Source organism: Procambarus clarkii, chromosome 52 (assembly GCF_040958095.1).
Source record: "Procambarus clarkii isolate CNS0578487 chromosome 52, FALCON_Pclarkii_2.0, whole genome shotgun sequence".
Classification (NCBI taxonomy): domain Eukaryota; kingdom Metazoa; phylum Arthropoda; class Malacostraca; order Decapoda; family Cambaridae; genus Procambarus; species Procambarus clarkii.
Window position 1 is genome coordinate 30495001 of NC_091201.1, and position 17565 is coordinate 30512565.

A 17565-nucleotide genomic window follows, 5' to 3' on the forward strand; every position below is an offset into this window, starting at 1 on the left:
TCCTCCAAGGTACACTTCCAAGCTGGCAACACTCCTCCTCCTCCTTCAAGGTACACCTCCAAGCTGGCAACACTCCTCCTCCTCCTCCAAGGTACCCCTCCAAGCTGGCAACACTCCTCCTCCTCCTCCTCCAAGGTACACCTCCAAGCTGGCAACACTCCTCCTCCTCCAAGGTACCCCTCCAAGCTGGCAACACTCCTCCTCCTCCTCCTCCAAGGTACACCTCCAGCCTGGCAACACTCCTCCTCCTCCTCCAAGGTACACCTCCAAGCTGGCAACACTCCTCCTCCTCCTCCAAGGTACACCTCCAGCCTGGCAACACTCCTCCTCCTCCTCCAAGGTACACCTCCAAGCTGGCAACACTCCTCCTCCTCCTCCAAGGTACACCTCCAGCCTGGCAACACTCCTCCTCCTCCTCCAAGGTACACCTCCAAGCTGGCAACACTCCTCCTCCTCCTCCAAGGTACACCTCCAGCCTGGCAACACTCCTCCTCCTCCAAGGTACACCTCCAGCCTGGCAACACTCCTCCTCCTCCAAGGTACACCTCCAGTCTGGCAACACTCCTCCTCCAAGGTACACCTCCAGCCTGGCAACACTCCTCCTCCTCCAAGGTACACCTCCAGCCTGGCAACACTCCTCCTCCTCCAAGGTACACCTCCAAGCTGGCAACACTCCTCCTCCAAGGTACACCTCCAGCCTGGCAACACTCCTCCTCCTCCAAGGTACACCTCCAAGCTGGCAACACTCCTCCTCCTCCAAGGTACACCTCCAGCCTGGCATCACTCCTCCTCCTCCTCCAAGGTACACCTCCAGCCTGGCATCACTCTTCCTCCTCCAAGGTACACCTCCAGCCTGGCATCACTCCTCCTCCTCCTCCAAGGTACACCTCCAGCCTGGCATCACTCCTCCTCCTCCAAGGTACACCTCCAGCCTGGCATCACTCCTCCTCCTCCAAGGTACACCTCCAGCCTGGCATCACTCCTCCTCCTCCAAGGTACACCTCCAAGCTGGCAACTCTCCTCCTCCAACACACACACATCAACAGCTCTGGGCAGCCCACGTTACAACCAGATTAATTCACACCTTAAATTCGATTTCACTAATGTGTGAAAAAAAATAACATTATCTAGAAAAATCACAAATTTGCGAAACTGAATAAACTTATTTCTGAGCGATATTCATTTCATTCATTGTCAAATAAACAACGAAAAACTCGCTTTTCGCTAAATCTATAAACACGTTTGGCACAACAGGAGAGCTGCATTAATTTTAGAGTTTCGCGTGTTTTGCGTCGGAGTCTAAATGCGATATTTGCGATTTTACGCGGAAATTTCGCACTTAATATGCGTGGCTGAGTTCCACATTTTACACGACGATAGAGTTGTGTGCATAACAAGGTGGCGGGCGAGGATGTGGACCGATAATGTTTTAATCATTTCTTCTTCACATTTTTTTTGCGTTTTAAGCCAAAATTACTTCAGTGAGGCTTGAATTGGGAGGTAAATTCTGTCATATGCAATATATATGTTTGAGCTGCGAGTCTGGCATCTTTATTTTGATGTCTGTGATAATAGTTAATAAGAATAATACACTGTGTCGGGGGACATGCAGTCAGTATATATATATATATATATATATATATATATATATATATATATATATATATATATATATATATATATATATATATATATATATATATATATGAGAACAAAAGTGAACAGTGACGCGCTAGTCAACGTTACCCAAAAAAGGGCGAAAAACACAGAACTTTCAGTTTCCATCCTTTTTTTCTCTTTTCAAAATGATTTCTACCGCCAAAGGTATGGATGGCTGCCATATGGGAGGTCCATTATCACCCCTTGTGTGGTTAAAGTTGCATTTGGAAACGCATATTTTCCCATCTGGTGAGCCTGATATACGTTGATGACATATTGATGTTGGGATTCGAGGGGCCTCTTTTCTTCATTATTTTCCACATCATCAATGCTCTAGAGTCTTATCATTAGGGCGGGAATCACGTAGCAAATTTCTAGATGTGTTGGGGGGGGGGGGACTGGGATTAATAATCCCATTAACTGATTGATCAATTCAGTTAAATGGGATTAACTACACGTTCAGGTGGTTCGGTTCACTGCACTTCAGAACAGCGCTGTTTCAGATCTTTTGCTTTGAGGGAATTATGTTTTCACCTAATTGTGCTTGCGGGGGTTGAGCTTTGGCTCTTTGGTCCCAAAGTGTACTTAGCCTCATTGTATTATGACAGTGAAACAGAAATGATAAAAGGAATTGAAATTATGAAAGTAGGTTATTGATGGTTGTTCCTTGAGAGGGTCTTAATAAGTGCTTAGGGAAGTTCCTAATAAATTAGGTTAGTCATTAAATCAACGGTTTTTTTTTATCTGTTGGATTTTGACACACACATAAACCGTGTGAGTGTCAAAAATGTCAATCAACCGGTTGATTGACACTTGGGAGGCGGGACCAAAGAGCCGTAGCTCAACCCCCGCATGTACAACTAGGTGAGTACACACCCACACACGGGTTTGTACTTTTGTGCTTAGTTGTACTAGGTGAGTACACACACACACACAGGGTAAACAAACTGCCTCACTCCATACCTGTATATGGGAGTACCAATGTCGCCATGGTAGAAGAGGACGAGAATGGTGTCATCTGTGGGTATTGGAGGCGCCACATCACAGGGCAGCAGAACCCGGCCGGACTCCACAGCGTACACCACCGTCAGCGGACCTGCCACAGCACCAGCAGGAGTAGTAGTAGCACCACCAGCAGGAGTAGTAGTAGCACCACCAGCAGGAGTAGTAGCACCACCAGCAGGAGTAGTAGTAGCACCACCAGCAGGAGAAGCGCCACCATCACCACCACCAAAGAAGAAATAAAGAGTTAGTTCCTGAGGGGGATAAAGCAATTTGATCGCCCCTATGCATCTTTATACGCATGCGTATAACGCAGTTACCAGAATTACGCCCTTGGTGTCTGCTCTCAAATACCGTATAAACGCACCATTCTCCCATTATTACCCCATTTTCTTTGCAATCCCATTTCTTGTCACTTTCACACAACACCAGTGCCATTTTCTACGCAACATCAGACTTACCTCTTATAGACACCTGCCTTATCCTTTATGTACCTGAGTTAACCTTTAACCAATCAACTTATGCTTCAGGTGACACGAATTTGAGCAATTTAAATACAAAAATTCTAACAGTAATATATTTTTATGGTCTTCTTTTTAAATAAAAGCTAAAAATGTCGAAAATATGAAAGAAAAAATATATTTTATTTGAAATACAAATTTTCGTATTGATTAAATTCAGATTATGCTATATCAAGCCCTGAAATTTGAAGAGAAAAGGCACTCCATAATTTTAAGTTTCTCTCTAACGACTCAAAGAAAATAGCAAATATTTGATGGTAAACTAAAAAAAACACATAGAAAATGGGCTCGAACCGAAGAATTTTCATAAATATGTCTTTGTACGATGATGCCACTTGCTCCAAAATTCTTGTACAAAATGACTTTTTATATAAAAGTGAAAACGTCCATTTATGTAAGCCGCTCGGACCTCCGTAGTCCACTTATACGTCAAGAGATGTAAGTAGAGCACTTAAGGACTCAGCACCTGCGGCAACCATTAAACAAATGTGGCACCCTTTATACACCCGTGGCACAATTTAAACACCCACGGCACCCTTTAAACACCAATGGCACCCTTTAAACACCAATGGCACCCTTTAAACACCAATGGCACCCTTTAAACACCCATGGCACGATTTAAACACCCACGGCACCCTTTAAACACCAATGGCACCCTTTAAACACCAATGGCACCCTTTAAACACCAATGGCACCCTTTAAACACCCATGGCACGATTTAAACACCCGTGACCCCCTTTAAACACCAATGGCACCCTTTAAACACCCATGGCACCCTTTAAACACCAATGGCACCCTTTAAACACCAATGGCACCCTTTAAACAACGTCTGCGTCAGTGTTGCCACACAACACACAACTTATGGCAAGTTGTTGCAAGTAATTAGACACAATTTTTGCTTCGTCCTCTTTTAGTGAGCGCGGAGGAGTCATCTGGAGAAGGATATATGGGGCGACCTGCCGCAACTTTGGCGGGAAATGACCAGAGGCCCGAGGAGCAGGAGGAGCAGGAGGAGGAGGAGGAGCAGGAGGAGCAGGAGGAGCAGGAGGAGGGGGAGGAGCAGGAGAAAGAAGAGGTTGAGTAGGAGAAGGTGATCCGTTATGAAGAGGTGGATAAGAAGCAAGAATGAGGGGGGGGCATAAGGTATAGAAGAGGACTAGATAGCACTGGCAGAAAAGGTCGAAATTCTTACTTTGTATTCACTTTAAATTTACGGTTTTCATCACTCTGATGTTCATATACTGGGAATAAGTCACAATAACATTGTGTTAAGGTTCATGACGGACCGAAACGTCGTCAATTTTATTTTATTTCATGTGAGTTGAGTTATTTAAAAACTAGAGATGTTTAATTTACAGTAATCTTCCCTGCCTACCTTGTGTCTACAGTGTGTAGCTTCTGGGGCGATCAAGAGCCCCGAGGCCCGGTCTCCGATCAGGCCTCCCGGTTGGTCGTCTGGGCAAACAGGCTGTTGGACGCGGCTGCTCGCAGCCTGGCGTATGAATCACAGCCTGGTTGATCAGGAATACTTTGGAGGTGTTTATTAAGTTCTCTCTTGAACTCTGTGAGGGGTCGGCCAGTTATGCCCCTTATGTGTAGCGGAAGCGTGTTGAACAGTCTCGGGCCTCTGATGTTGATAGTTCTCTCTTGAACACTGTGAGGGGTCGGCCAGTTATGTCCCTTTTGTGTAGTGGAAGCGTGTTGAACAGTCTCGGGCCTCTGATGTTGATAGTTCTCTCTTGAACACTGTGAGGGGTCGGCCAGTTATGTCCCTTATGTGTAGTGGAAGCGTGTTGAACAGTCTCGGGCCTCTGCTGTTGATAGTTCTCTCTTGAACACTGTGAGGGGTCGGCCAGTTATGTCCCTTATGTGTAGTGGAAGCGTGTTGAACAGTCTCGGGCCTCTGATGTTGATAGTTCTCTCTTGAACACTGTGAGGGGTTGGCCAGTTATGTCCCTTATGTGTAGTGGAAGCGTGTTGAACAGTCTCGGGCCTCTGATGTTGATAGTTCTCTCTTGAACACTGTGAGGGGTTGGCCAGTTATGTCCCTTATGTGTAGTGGAAGCGTGTTGAACAGTCTCGGGCCTCTGATGTTGATAGTTCTCTCTTGAACACTGTGAGGGGTCGGCCAGTTATGTCCCTTTTGTGTAGTGGAAGCGTGTTGAACAGTCTCGGGCCTCTGATGTTGATAGAGTTCTCTCTGAGAGTACCTGTTGCACCTCTGCTCTTCAACGGGGGTATTCTGCACATCCTGCCATGTCTTCTGGTCTCATGTGGTGTTATTTCTGGGTTCAGGTTTGGTATCAGTCTCTCTAATATCTTCCACGTGTAGATTATTATGTATCTCTCTCGCCTGCGCTCTAGAGAATACAGATTTAGAACTTTTAATCGGTCCCAATAATTAAGATGACTTCTATAGTGGATTCCAGCGGTAAAGGATCTTTGCACGCTCTCTAGGTCAGCAACTTCTCCAGCTCTGAATGGAACTGTTAGAGTGCAACAATATTCCACCCTAGAGAGCACTAGTGTATTAAAAAGTATCATCATTGCTATGGCATCCCATGTTTGGAAGGTTCTTGTTAACTAACCTGTAATTTTTCTTGAAGTCGTAACAGCTACTTTATAGTGTTCAGTAAAGGTAAGGTCTTCTGACATGATTACTCCTAGATCCTTTACATTGCTTTTTCGTTCTATAGTGTCATTTGATTTTGTTTTATATATTGTTCCCATTTTGAAATTTTCATTTATTCCATAGGAGGAGCTGGAACTTATTTTCATTAAATATCATATTATTATCTGAGGCCCATTGAAGGACCTGATTTACATCCGATTGGAGGTTTGCTGTGTCCTCTATATTGTCTACTCGCATGAATATCTTATTGTCATCTGCAAATGATGACAGTGCTGTAGTTTGCATCTTTATCTGTCTGATATCAGGATGAGAAAAAGTACCGGAGCAAGTATGGTACCTTGGGGGACTGAGCTTTTCACAGTAGATGATCCGGAGTTTACTGTGATGACTATTACACTCTGCGTTTTGTTCGTTAGCAAGTTGAAGATCAATCTCCCTAGTTTGCCAGTAATTGCTTTTGCAAGCATTTTGTGCGCAATAGCACTATGGTCACATTTGTCGAAAGCTTTTGCAAAGTGTGTGTATATTACATGTGCGTTTTGCTTGTCTCCCATGGTACCTGAGGCTATAGTGATTTAGCAACTGTGAGAGGCAAGAGCGCCCTGTTCTGAAACCGTGTTGGCCAGGGTTATGTAGATGTTGTGATTCCATGTGTTTTGTAATCTTACTTCTTAGCACTCTTTTAAAGATTTTTATGTGTGAGGTTAGAGCTATTGGTCTATGATTTTTGCATCTGCTTTACTACCTCCCTTGTGAAGTGGCGCGATCTGTTCTAGGTACGTCAGGGATGACGCCAGTATCTAGGCTCCGTCTCCAAAAGATGTTTAGGGCCTGAGATAGTGGTGTTTTGCACGGTTTGATGATTATAAGAAATCCACGAGTCAGGGGCCTGGTGCAGAGTGAATGGACATGCTGTCTATGGGTACTTCAAAGTCCAGCAGGGTTAGGGGTGATATCTGATATGTGGCTCGTTGTTGGTGTCACATTCATGAAGAATTCATTTGGAGCATCGATCATCGATGTGGTCAGCGGGTTCACTGAAAACAGAATCGTCCTGAAGCCTCAGTATTTCACTCATTTCTTTGTTGTCATCTGTGAAAGTTTCATCAGCCTGCGCAAGGGCCCGATACTGGATGCAGTTTTTATTCTTGTTTTTGCATACGAGAAAATGTATTTCGGGTTCATCTCTATTTCACTTGTGGCCTTTAGCTTCCGTTGCCTCTCTTGGGATCTGATATGATTCTCTCAGCTTCGGCTCGATCATTTCTATTTCCCTACACAGCCTTTCTGGTCGTTGTTGCTGGGATAGAGTAGAGCGTATGAGATGTTCTGCTATATATTTTCTTCGCCTATAGAGGGAGCGCCGTTCTCGTTCCAGTTTGCATCTTATTCTCCATTTTCTTAGTGGTATATGACGTCTACGTGATTCTAGTGCTGCAGTGACTATTCTCTCGAAGCACTGGTTTAAGTCTTCATTGTGAAGTTGTTGTTCCCAGCATAGTTCTGCGAGGACTTAGTTGATTCATTCCCAGTTAATCAGTTTATTACTAAAATTGAATTTGCTGTATTCTCCTCCTCTGTGATTTGAGATCTGCTGCACAGGTCTGTTGCCCATGCTCGTCTGAACTTGGATCAGGTTGTGATCCGAGTAACAAGTAGTTGTGATAATTATGCCCTTAATCAGCTCATCGTTGTTTGTAAAAATAGAGTCTAGGATGTTTTCTTTCCTAGTTGGCTCTACTATTTACTGGTTTAAAGCAAATGTGTCAGACATCTTTAAGAGGTCATTTGTGTGTGACTCTTCATTCAGACTGCTTCCTGGGATTCTCTCTGCTATAACAGTATTTGCCACATTTTTAGAATTAAGATGTCGTAAGTTGAAATCATCACCAAATAAGCAAGATGATGTTAGGGGGCAGTGTTTGTGAGGTTTATTAAGCAATATTCTATTTTCATAAATTGGTCTTTAAACTGCTGGGGATTTGCATCAGGTGATTTATATACAAGGGCAATCACCACATTTAGAATATCTATTTTGATTATCAGAACTTCCACCATATTGTGTGTGGTGTTTAGCAGCTCTGTGTAGATGAGTGTGTCTTTGATGTAGAGGCTGACCCCAACCCTGCAGCCTGTGTTTCCTGTCACTTCTGAAAAGATTCCCTCGACAACCCATTACCTTAGTTGTGGACCACTAAGCTTATCCTGTACTGTTCACTGTACAGTACATACAGAAGGACCTGCACATGATGTACGTTTTCCTCAATAAGTGCCGTATACGAATTTTGAATAGTTTTTCCGCATTCCTCATAGCTTTAAACACAAATGGATTCTTTTACCTACACACAATTAATTAAGGCTTCCACAAATGTTCCCTAAATTCTCCAAACTGTTGAGCCATCCCAACAGGTGAGGTAGGGATGCTGTAAGGATGTTCACACCTGCGGCACTCTCATCAAAGGTACTTTACAGAGCTTGGTTTAACATGCTGGAAGTCCCTGATGCACTCGAACCCCCCCCCCCCCAAACCGGTTGAGTGTGTTTCCTGCCACTCCTGGGGCTAGAGTGACAGGCTTTCCTGTCACTGGGTAACCTTGATTCTTTCCTCTCAAGCGCCGGCTGTTCATTGGCTATAGGTACAACTATCCGGTATATTTTCTCCAATAGAATTTGGTCACTCGCTCACTTGTTCTTGACTGGCTAACACACACACACACACACACACACACACACACACACACACACACACACACACACACACACACACACACACACACACACACACACACACACACACACACACACACACACACACACACACACACACACACACACACACACACACACACACACACACACACACACACACACACACAAACACACACACACACACACTTAAAGGAAATTGGTCTGTAATTTTCTGTTTGAGTTAGGCGATTGCCCGACTTAGGAACTCATCTGTCAGTGACATGGCTGTAGTATGTAAGGGACTCTTGACTAACGTAAGAGCGGTCTTTAACATTTGTGTATATTCATGCCCATTCCACACTATATTTAACACCCCCTCCCACCTCCCCCCCTCTCTCTCTCATATCATTATTCCCCTTCCAAACCTCATCCCATCCTCTACTACTACTCCTACTACCCTTCCCCCCCCCTTTCCACTCCCTCCTATCTTCCACCTCCTACCTATCCTCTTTTCCTCCCCCTCCTCTCCCATCCTCCTCCCTTCTGTTCCAGGAAGCAAATGTGTCATCAGGCGAGGACTTAAACTTTCTATCAACAGAACATGTCTGTGAGCTATGTAAGTGGCTCTGATCTTCAGTTAAGTAACTTGGTGTTCGGTATGACTGGGTTGTGGTGAAGGGTTGTGGTGAAGGGTTGTTGGTGAAGAGGGGTTGTGGTGAAAGGGTTGTGATGAGGTGGTAATGGAAGAGGGGCGAGGGGGAGGGGGAGGTACAGAAAGACAAAGAAGGAGGCTAAAGATGGGAACTGGCAAGAAAAGGACAAAGATAGAAGGAGTCAGCTTGTTCCTGTACCCACCTGTGTTAGAAAAGAAGGAGAGGCAATATGTCTTACCATGTATAAAATAGAATGTCTGTCTGACTGTCTGTCTGTCTGTCTGTCTGTCTGTCTGTTTGTCTGTCTGTCTGTCTGTCTGTCTGTCTGTCTGTCTGTCTGTCTGTTTGAGGTTGGGGGACAGATGCCTGCGGCGAGCCTCACCAAATTTTGTAGGGTGACTTGTTTGTGGGTCGGGGGTCGAGCCCCCTATTGATCCCTTCCCGTTTGCATGAGATGAGACATGATTTCATTGACCAATCTTGGTAAATAACACTCTATCTTCACTAAAAAATTATCTAGTATATTATTTTCTACGTGATTAAATGAGGAGAGTGGTGAAGGGTAGGGAAGGTGGTGAAGGGTAGGGGAGGTGGTGAAGGGTAGGGGAGGTGGTGAAGGGTAGAGAAGGTGAAGGGCAGGGGAGGTGGTGAAGGATAGGGAAGGTGGTGAAGGGTAGGGGAGGTGGTGAAGGGTAGGGAAGGTGGTGAAGGGTAGGGAAGGTGGTGAAGGGTAGGGGTGGTGGTGAAGGGTAGGGAAGGTGAAGGGCAGGGGAGGTGGTGAAGGGTAGGGAAAGTGGTGAAGGGCAGGGAAGGTGGTGAAGGGTAGGGAAGGTGGTGAAGGGCAGGGAAGGTGGTGAAGGGTAGGGAAGGTGGTGAAGGGCAGGGAAGGTGGTGAAGGGTAGGGAAGGTGGTGAAGGGCAGGGAAGGTGGTGAAGGGTAGGAAAGGTGGTGAAGGGCAGGGAAGGTGGTGAAGGGCAGGGAAGGTGGTGAAGGGTAGGGAAGGTGGTGAAGGGCAGGGAAGGTGGTGAAGGGTAGGAATGGTGGTGAAGGGCAGGGAAGGTGGTGAAGGGCAGGGAAGGTGGTGAAGGGCAGGGAAGGTGGTGAAGGGTAGGGAAGGTGGTGAAGGGTAGGGAAGGTGGTGAAGGGTAGGGAAAGGTGGTGAAGGGCAGGGAACGCCACCCTCCCCCCCCCTACAACAATGATAGAAAGGGAAGAGGAAATAATGAAGAGAAATTATGAAGAGGGAAGGGTGGGTGGGGGGGGGGAGGATGATGGAGAAGTGAGAAGGGAAAGAAGAAGATAGAATGAAGAGTGAAATAAAACCCCAAAGAAAGAAGGAAGAAGATAAGTTTGGAAACATAAAGAACAACGCAGGAAAGCAGAGGATGATATGGAGGAGGAGAAGGAAGAGGAGAGAATAGACAAGAGGAGCAAAGAAGGGAGAAGAGACAGAAGACAAGAAGAAAAAAAGAACAGAAAAAAACGCGAGAATAGAATAATTAACGGGTGACGGGACATTGATCTTTATCACCAAGTTCCGGAGACCTCATTTCTGTAAGAAACCTGGTGGCCTGGTCGACGAGCGGGCCGCGGGGACGCTAAGCCCCGAAGCACCTCAAGCTAACCCCCCTCCTTCACACCCCCTTCACCCCATCCCCCCCCCCCTCCCTTGCCTGTCTTCTCTCACCTCCTGTCAGATTTTCTCTCTCCCGTCCACTTTTTCCTATCTTGCTCAAACCTTCTGTCACCTTAAATTGTCTCTTATCTCTATCTCTTTTTCTCCTTTCCACTTCCTCCATTCCGGTTCTCCTGTTCCATACTACGTCCCTCTCTCCCAGAAACAGCACAGCCTCTACTTCACTCTCAGCAAACTCAAACAGTCTAGAGAATCAAAGCTCTCTCTCTCTCTCTCTCTCTCTCTCTCTCTCTCTCTCTCTCTCTCTCTCTCTCTCTCTCTCTCTCTCTCTCTCTCTCTCTCTCTCTCTCTCTCTCTCCTGTTCATCTAGCTTTAAAATAGGTACCCGGGATTAGGCCACTGTTGTGGGGGTTACATCCTGGGAAGGGTCAGCAGGATGACCTAGGCGGGACCTCGATGAACTTTAGTACAACCTTCCTGTCTGCTACGACGAGAATTACAGCCGTGTAGGACCAGCCTGTTGTGGTTGGCAGCGTATCTCCCCTCCCTACAGTACCACGTAAGGTAATACTCCTACCCCCCCCTGTTCGGGTGGTCAACCCTGTGTGGTGGGTATGTGGGCCTGCGGGCAGCTCCAAGCAACAGCCTGGTGGACCAAACTCTCACTAGTCAAGTCTGGCCTCTGGCCGGCCTTGGGGAGTAGAAGAACTCCCAGAACCCCATCAACCAAGTATCAACCAGGTACAGAAAGAAGAAGTTGTGAAAGCCACCTCCATCATCACCTTTATAGGTAGATTCGTAAGTCAGGAGAGCTAAAGTATAAAGCAACAGGTACAACAAGGCTATAGTAGCCGGGGTATAGAGAGCTAGATCTCACTCCCTCGTTAGTCACCGATAGGTAGGTACTAATAGGTAAACACAACTCCTCCATCAAGTCCCCCCGCCCCCCCCCCCCACCCCCCCTCACCCCACACAGCTGCTGAGGCCCTCCCTGGGAATATGAGTGGCTGCCTGTTAACAGGCTCACTCTTTTACATGTCTGAAACCTTAATTGGTAAGAAAGGAAACTCTGGTAAAACACATCAAGTTCCAAGGCTTAACAAGAGTATATTTAACTGGAGATGTGAGCCAATCCACTTACTGGATGACCAGAATTAGTCTGAATCCTTTACCGTCAGGGGTGAAAGATTACCAACTTGCTTGATCACGGACCTCTAACCATGTCCACAGACATGGTTTGAGTAGCTAACAGGTGAAATGCATTAGGCAGTGATGTGGTGGAGGCTGACTCCATACACAGTTTCAAATGTAGATATGATAAGAGCCCAGTAGGCTCAGGAACCTGTACACCAGTTGATTGACAGTTGAGAGGCGGGACCAAAGAGCCAGAGCTCAACCCCCCAGCAAGCGGAACTAGATGAGTACAACTAGGTGAGTACAAAGGAAAGATGGAGATGTATATATGTTGGTTAACACATAAACTACAAGACAAAGAAAAACCTGCTTCATGCTAATTACCTTTTGTACTGGACGTTACATTAATTACATGAGAAGAAAGGGAACTAAAAATTATTACAAACTTCTAATAGACGTCAGATGTAGGCTGTAATTAAGTAATTAAGTAATATAACAACTGCATCAACTCTTTGTCTTTGGCTGCAGCAGATTTCGTCTGAGATCTAATTAAAGTGGTCCACATTTCTTCCGACAAACATTCAAACAAAATATATCTTTACAAGAAATTCACTTGAATAAAGTCAATGAACTTTATCTTCCAATAATTCAATGATCAACATATAGCACACTGATTACCTAGAAATAAATAGGGGGTCGCCATGACCTGGGGCCAGATTCACGAAAGCACTTAGGAACGTGTACATCTTTAGGGGGCCTCGTAGCCTTGTGGATAGCGCGCAGGACTCGTAATTCTGTGGCGCGGGTTCGATTCCCGCACGAGGCAGAAACAAATGGGCAAAGTTTCTTTCACCCTGAATGCCCCTGTTACCTAGCAGCAAATAGGTACCTGGGAGTTAGTCAGCTGCCACGGGCTGCTTCCTAGTGTGTGTGTGGTGTGGAAAAACAAAGTAGTTAGTAAACAGTTGATTGACAATTGAGAGGCGGGCCGAAAGAGCAAAGCTCAACCCCCGCAAACACAACTAGGTGAATATCTTTCCTCAATCTTTGACGGCTTTGGTTACATTTATTAAACAGTTTACAAGCATGAAAACTTCCCATTCAACTGTTGTTATTGTTATAAACAGCCTCCTGGTGCTTCGGAGCTCATTAACTGTTTAATAATTGGAAATAAAGCCGCCAAAGATTGAAAAAAGATGTACAGGTTCGTAAGTGCTTGCGTAAGTGCTTTCGTGAATCTGGCCCCTGGTTATCACTACCTCAGGGGCGAACCAGGGAAGGTTATCTTGAGGTTATCTTGAGATGATTTCGGGGCTTTTTAGTGTCCCCGCGGCCCGGTCCTCGACCAGGCCTCCACCCCCAGGAAGCAGTCCGTGACAGCTGACTAACACCCAGGTACCTATTTTACTGCTATGTAACAGGGGCATAAGGTGAAAGAAACTCTGCCCATTGTTTCTCGCCGGCGCCTGGGATCGAACCCAGGACCAACGGATCACAAGTCCCGCGTGCTGTCCGCTCGGCCGACCGGCTCCCAGTTCGAAAAGACTTGCTCGAATATATATATACTCGTATATATATATATATATATATATATATATATATATATATATATATATATATATATATATATATATATATATATATATATATATATATATATATATATAACTGAAAACTCACACCCCAGAACTCACACCCCAGAAGTTTCAGTTGCATATTGTCCTGGGGACCATTCAGGCTTGTTCGCATATATATATATATATACGCCCCTATGTCAAAGGGGCGAAAACGCTGCCCGCTGATGCGCCCCCCCCCCTTAAATTACCCCTAAGATGCTCAACCTGAGGCACACTTATGAAGTGGGAGTTTTCAAGATGCAGCTGGTGAAGCGTGCTGGATGGAAGGAGAAATGGCAGCAGCATCCGCGGCCCAGATCTTAATCACACGGACGTAGCATCATCAGGAGAAAAAATCACCAATTTGCGAAATGATTTTTTTTTACGTAATCTGCGGAAGGTGAAAGTGCGCGATCGTGTCTTTACGTGGGAGGAGAAAAAGAGCAATTAGGAGAGAATTCTGAAGAGCTGTTGGAACCCAGTTGGATTGTGAAGGATTAATGGTGATAGTGAGAGAGATGATATAGTGGTGGGAACGGCGGTGGTGAGAGAAATAGTGGTATTGATCTTAAGCTGTGGACACCACGGGCTGTGGTGGGTATGTGGGCCTGCGGGCCGCTCCAAGCAACAGCCTAGTGGACCAAATCTCACAAGTCAAGCCTGGCCTCGGGCCGGGCTTGGGCAGTCGAAGAACTCCCAGAACCCCATCAACCAGGTATCAACCAGGTATCTGGACGGAGGCTGGCCTGCCTTGCTTACCTCACGGTGGTTACCTTACCTTAGGGTAGTTAAGGTAGTGCTAGCAAACCAGACCACATCTAGAGACACGCATCTTGAAAGGGCAAGTAATCAACCTCCCAGATAACTAACAACTGTCATAAAGTTGTTAATAGAGCAACCACCACTCCTCAAGGTATCTACAGCCTTACGAAACCAGGAGCGTAAGAGTCTAATTACCTCTTGACAACCAATCCTCTGCTGACCTGAGACCTCGAACGACGGCTGTTGACCAGCAAGTCTAGCTACGTGCCACGACGCCAACTCTTCAGTGAAGACAACCACACAGTGGGATATTTACTCGGTTTACTCAACCAGGTGGGTGAGTGAGACACAAATCTGGGGATTAGTTGAGTAGGTTGTTATTACTTGAGGCAAATGGTCAGAACGTGACTCATCGCGTCTGAGGTATGACTCCCTGAGGAGGCATTGAGGAGATAATGCCAGAGAGAGAGAGAGAGAGAGAGAGAGAGAGAGAGAGAGAGAGAGAGAGAGACAGAGAGAGAGAGAGAGAGAGAGAGAGAGAGAGAGAGAGAGAGAGAGACAGACAGACAGACAGACAGACAGACAGACAGACAGACAGACAGACAGACAGAATACCCTACCACAGTTGATATTGGATGAGACAGTCTATGAACCATGAAAGAAATTGATCTCTTAATGGAAACTCCAGCTGATTACTTAGATTGCTCATATCTTCTTTACTAGTCTTTTTATTAGCTTACCTTAGTCAATTTTCTAAGAAAATCTTCTTCAATAAATCAATTTGATGTGATTTATCAAGATTTATAAATTAATGTAAAAAAATTATACTTCGTTCATTTATTATTTATATAGAAAGCTGAAATGGAATATTAATTCGCAGTCAAAAATGTCACTTCTTCGTGTTTTTGAAAACTATAAATGGTAAAAGTTTAAATTATAAATAAATTAAAGTTAATTGTGCTGTTTTTATAAACTATATAAATGTAAAGTATAAACTATATAAATGTAAAGTATAAACTATATAAATGTAAAGTATAAACTAAATAAATGTACTAAACAATATGGTGTAAACTTTAGAAACTTTTATAGTCTTTTTATAAAGTTTATAAATATAAAAATATTTATAAATACTTTTTATTATATTATATTTATTATGGCACGAGGTCTACCAACTGGTGTCAGGGGTCTACCAACTGGTGTCAGGGTCTACCAACTGGTGTCAGGGTCTACCAACTGGTGGCAGGGGTCTATCAACTGGTGGCAGGGGTCTACCAACTGGTGGCAGGGGTCTACCAACTGGTGGCAGGGGTCTACCAACTGGTGGCAGGGGTCTATCAACTGGTGGCAGGGGTCTACCAACTGGTGGCAGTGGTCTACTAACTGGTGTCAGGGTCTACCAACTGGTGTCAGGGTCTACCAACTGGTGGCAGGGGTCTACCAACTGGTGGCAGGGGTCTACCAACTGGTGGCAGGGTCTACCAACTGGTGGCAGGGGTCTACCAACTGGTGGCAGGGTCTACCAACTGGTGTCAGGGTCTACTAACTGGTGTCAGGGTCTACCAACTGGTGGCAGGGTCTACCAACTGGTGGCAGGGTCTACCAACTGGTGGCAGTGGTCTATCAACTGGTGGCAGGGGTCTACCAACTGGTGTCAGGGTCTACCAACTGGTGGCAGGGGTCTACCAACTGGTGGCAGGGTCTACCAACTGGTGGCAGGGTCTACCAACTGGTGGCAGTGGTCTATCAACTGGTGGCAGGGGTCTACCAACTGGTGTCAGGGTCTACCAACTGGTGGCAGGGGTCTACCAACTGGTGCCAGGGTCTACCAACTGGTGGTAGGGGTCTACCAACTGGTGTCAGGGGTCTACCAACTGGTGGCAGGGTCTACCAACTGGTGGCAGGGTCTACCAACTGGTGGCAGTGGTCTATCAACTGGTGGCAGGGGTCTACCAACTGGTGTCAGGGTCTACCAACTGGTGGCAGGGGTCTATCAACTGGTGGCAGGGGTCTACCAACTGGTGTCAGGGTCTACTAACTGGTGGCAGGGGTCTATCAACTGGTGGCAGGGGTCTACCAACTGGTGGCAGGGTCTACTAACTGGTGTCAGGGTTTACCAACTGGTGTCAGGGTCTACTAACTGGTGTCAGGGTCTACTAACTGGTGTCAGGGTCTACCAACTGGTGTCAGGGTCTACCAACTGGTGTCAAGGGTCTACCAACTGGAGTCAGGGTCTACCAACTGGTGGCAGGGGTCTACCAACTGGTGTCAGGGGTCTACCAACTGGTGGCAGGGTCTACCATCTGGTGTCAAGGGTCTACCAACTGGAGTCAGGGTCTACCAACTAGTGGCAGGGTCTACCAACTGGTGTCAAGGGTCTACCAACTGGAGTCAGGGTCTACCAACTGGTGGCAGGGGTCTACCAACTGGTGTCAGGGGTCTACCAACTGGTGTCAGAGGTCTACCAACTGGTGTCAGAGGTCTACCAACTGGTGTCAGGGTCTACCAACTGGTGTCAGGGTCTACCAACTGGTGTCAGGGTCTACTAACTGGTGTCAGGGTCTACCAACTTGTGTCAGGGTCTACCAACTGGTGTCAGGGTCTACCAACTGGTGTCAGGGTCTACTAACTGGTGTCAGGGTCTACCAACTGGTGGCAGGGGTCTACCAACTGGTGTCAGGGTCTACCAACTGGAGTCAGGGTCTACCAACTGGTGGCAGGGGTCTACCAACTGGTGGCAGGGTCTACCAACTGGTGGCAGGGTCTACCAACTGGTGGCAGGGTCTACCAACTGGTATCAGGGTCTACCAACTGGTGTCAGGGGTCTACCAACTGTTGGGAGAGTACTAACATTTAGTAACTGAACAACCCTCATCCTGTTCCCCAAATACACTTTAAAAAAACTACCTAAATACCTCTGATAACAGGACATATATTTCTCTCTCTTTCTCTCTCTCATGACATTTATTTTCCTCTCTCTTTGGCTGTCTCACTTTCCTTAAAGGAAACCCAAAAAATATGTTGAAGATATTTTTTTGGCTCGTTGTCAATCTCTAGAGTTTAGAATCTTTCTCGATGGACCAGAGGCTGTGGCCCCCTCCTAAAAATTAAATTTTTTGGTAAGAGAGAGAGAGAGAGAGAGAGAGAGAGAGAGAGAGAGAGAGAGAGAGAGAGAGAGAGAGAGAGAGAGAGAGAGAGAGAGAGAGAGAGAGAGAGAGAGAGAGAGAGAGAGACGGAAGGTAAAAAAAAAAACTCTTTTGAAAAA

General features: G+C 46.0%; 1 protein-coding gene across 3 annotated transcripts in view; it reads right to left on the reverse strand.

Moving 5' to 3' along the window:
* LOC123763553 (nephrin) overlaps positions 1 to 17565 on the reverse strand; it is a 420310-nt gene that overhangs the window by 90064 nt on the left and 312681 nt on the right. For all 3 annotated transcript variants that reach the window (XM_069304620.1, XM_069304619.1, XM_069304621.1), the window contains exon 2: positions 2623 to 2755. In XM_069304620.1, the coding sequence (XP_069160721.1) occupies positions 2623 to 2755 (133 nt within the window). The remainder of the gene's footprint in view (positions 1 to 2622; positions 2756 to 17565) is intronic.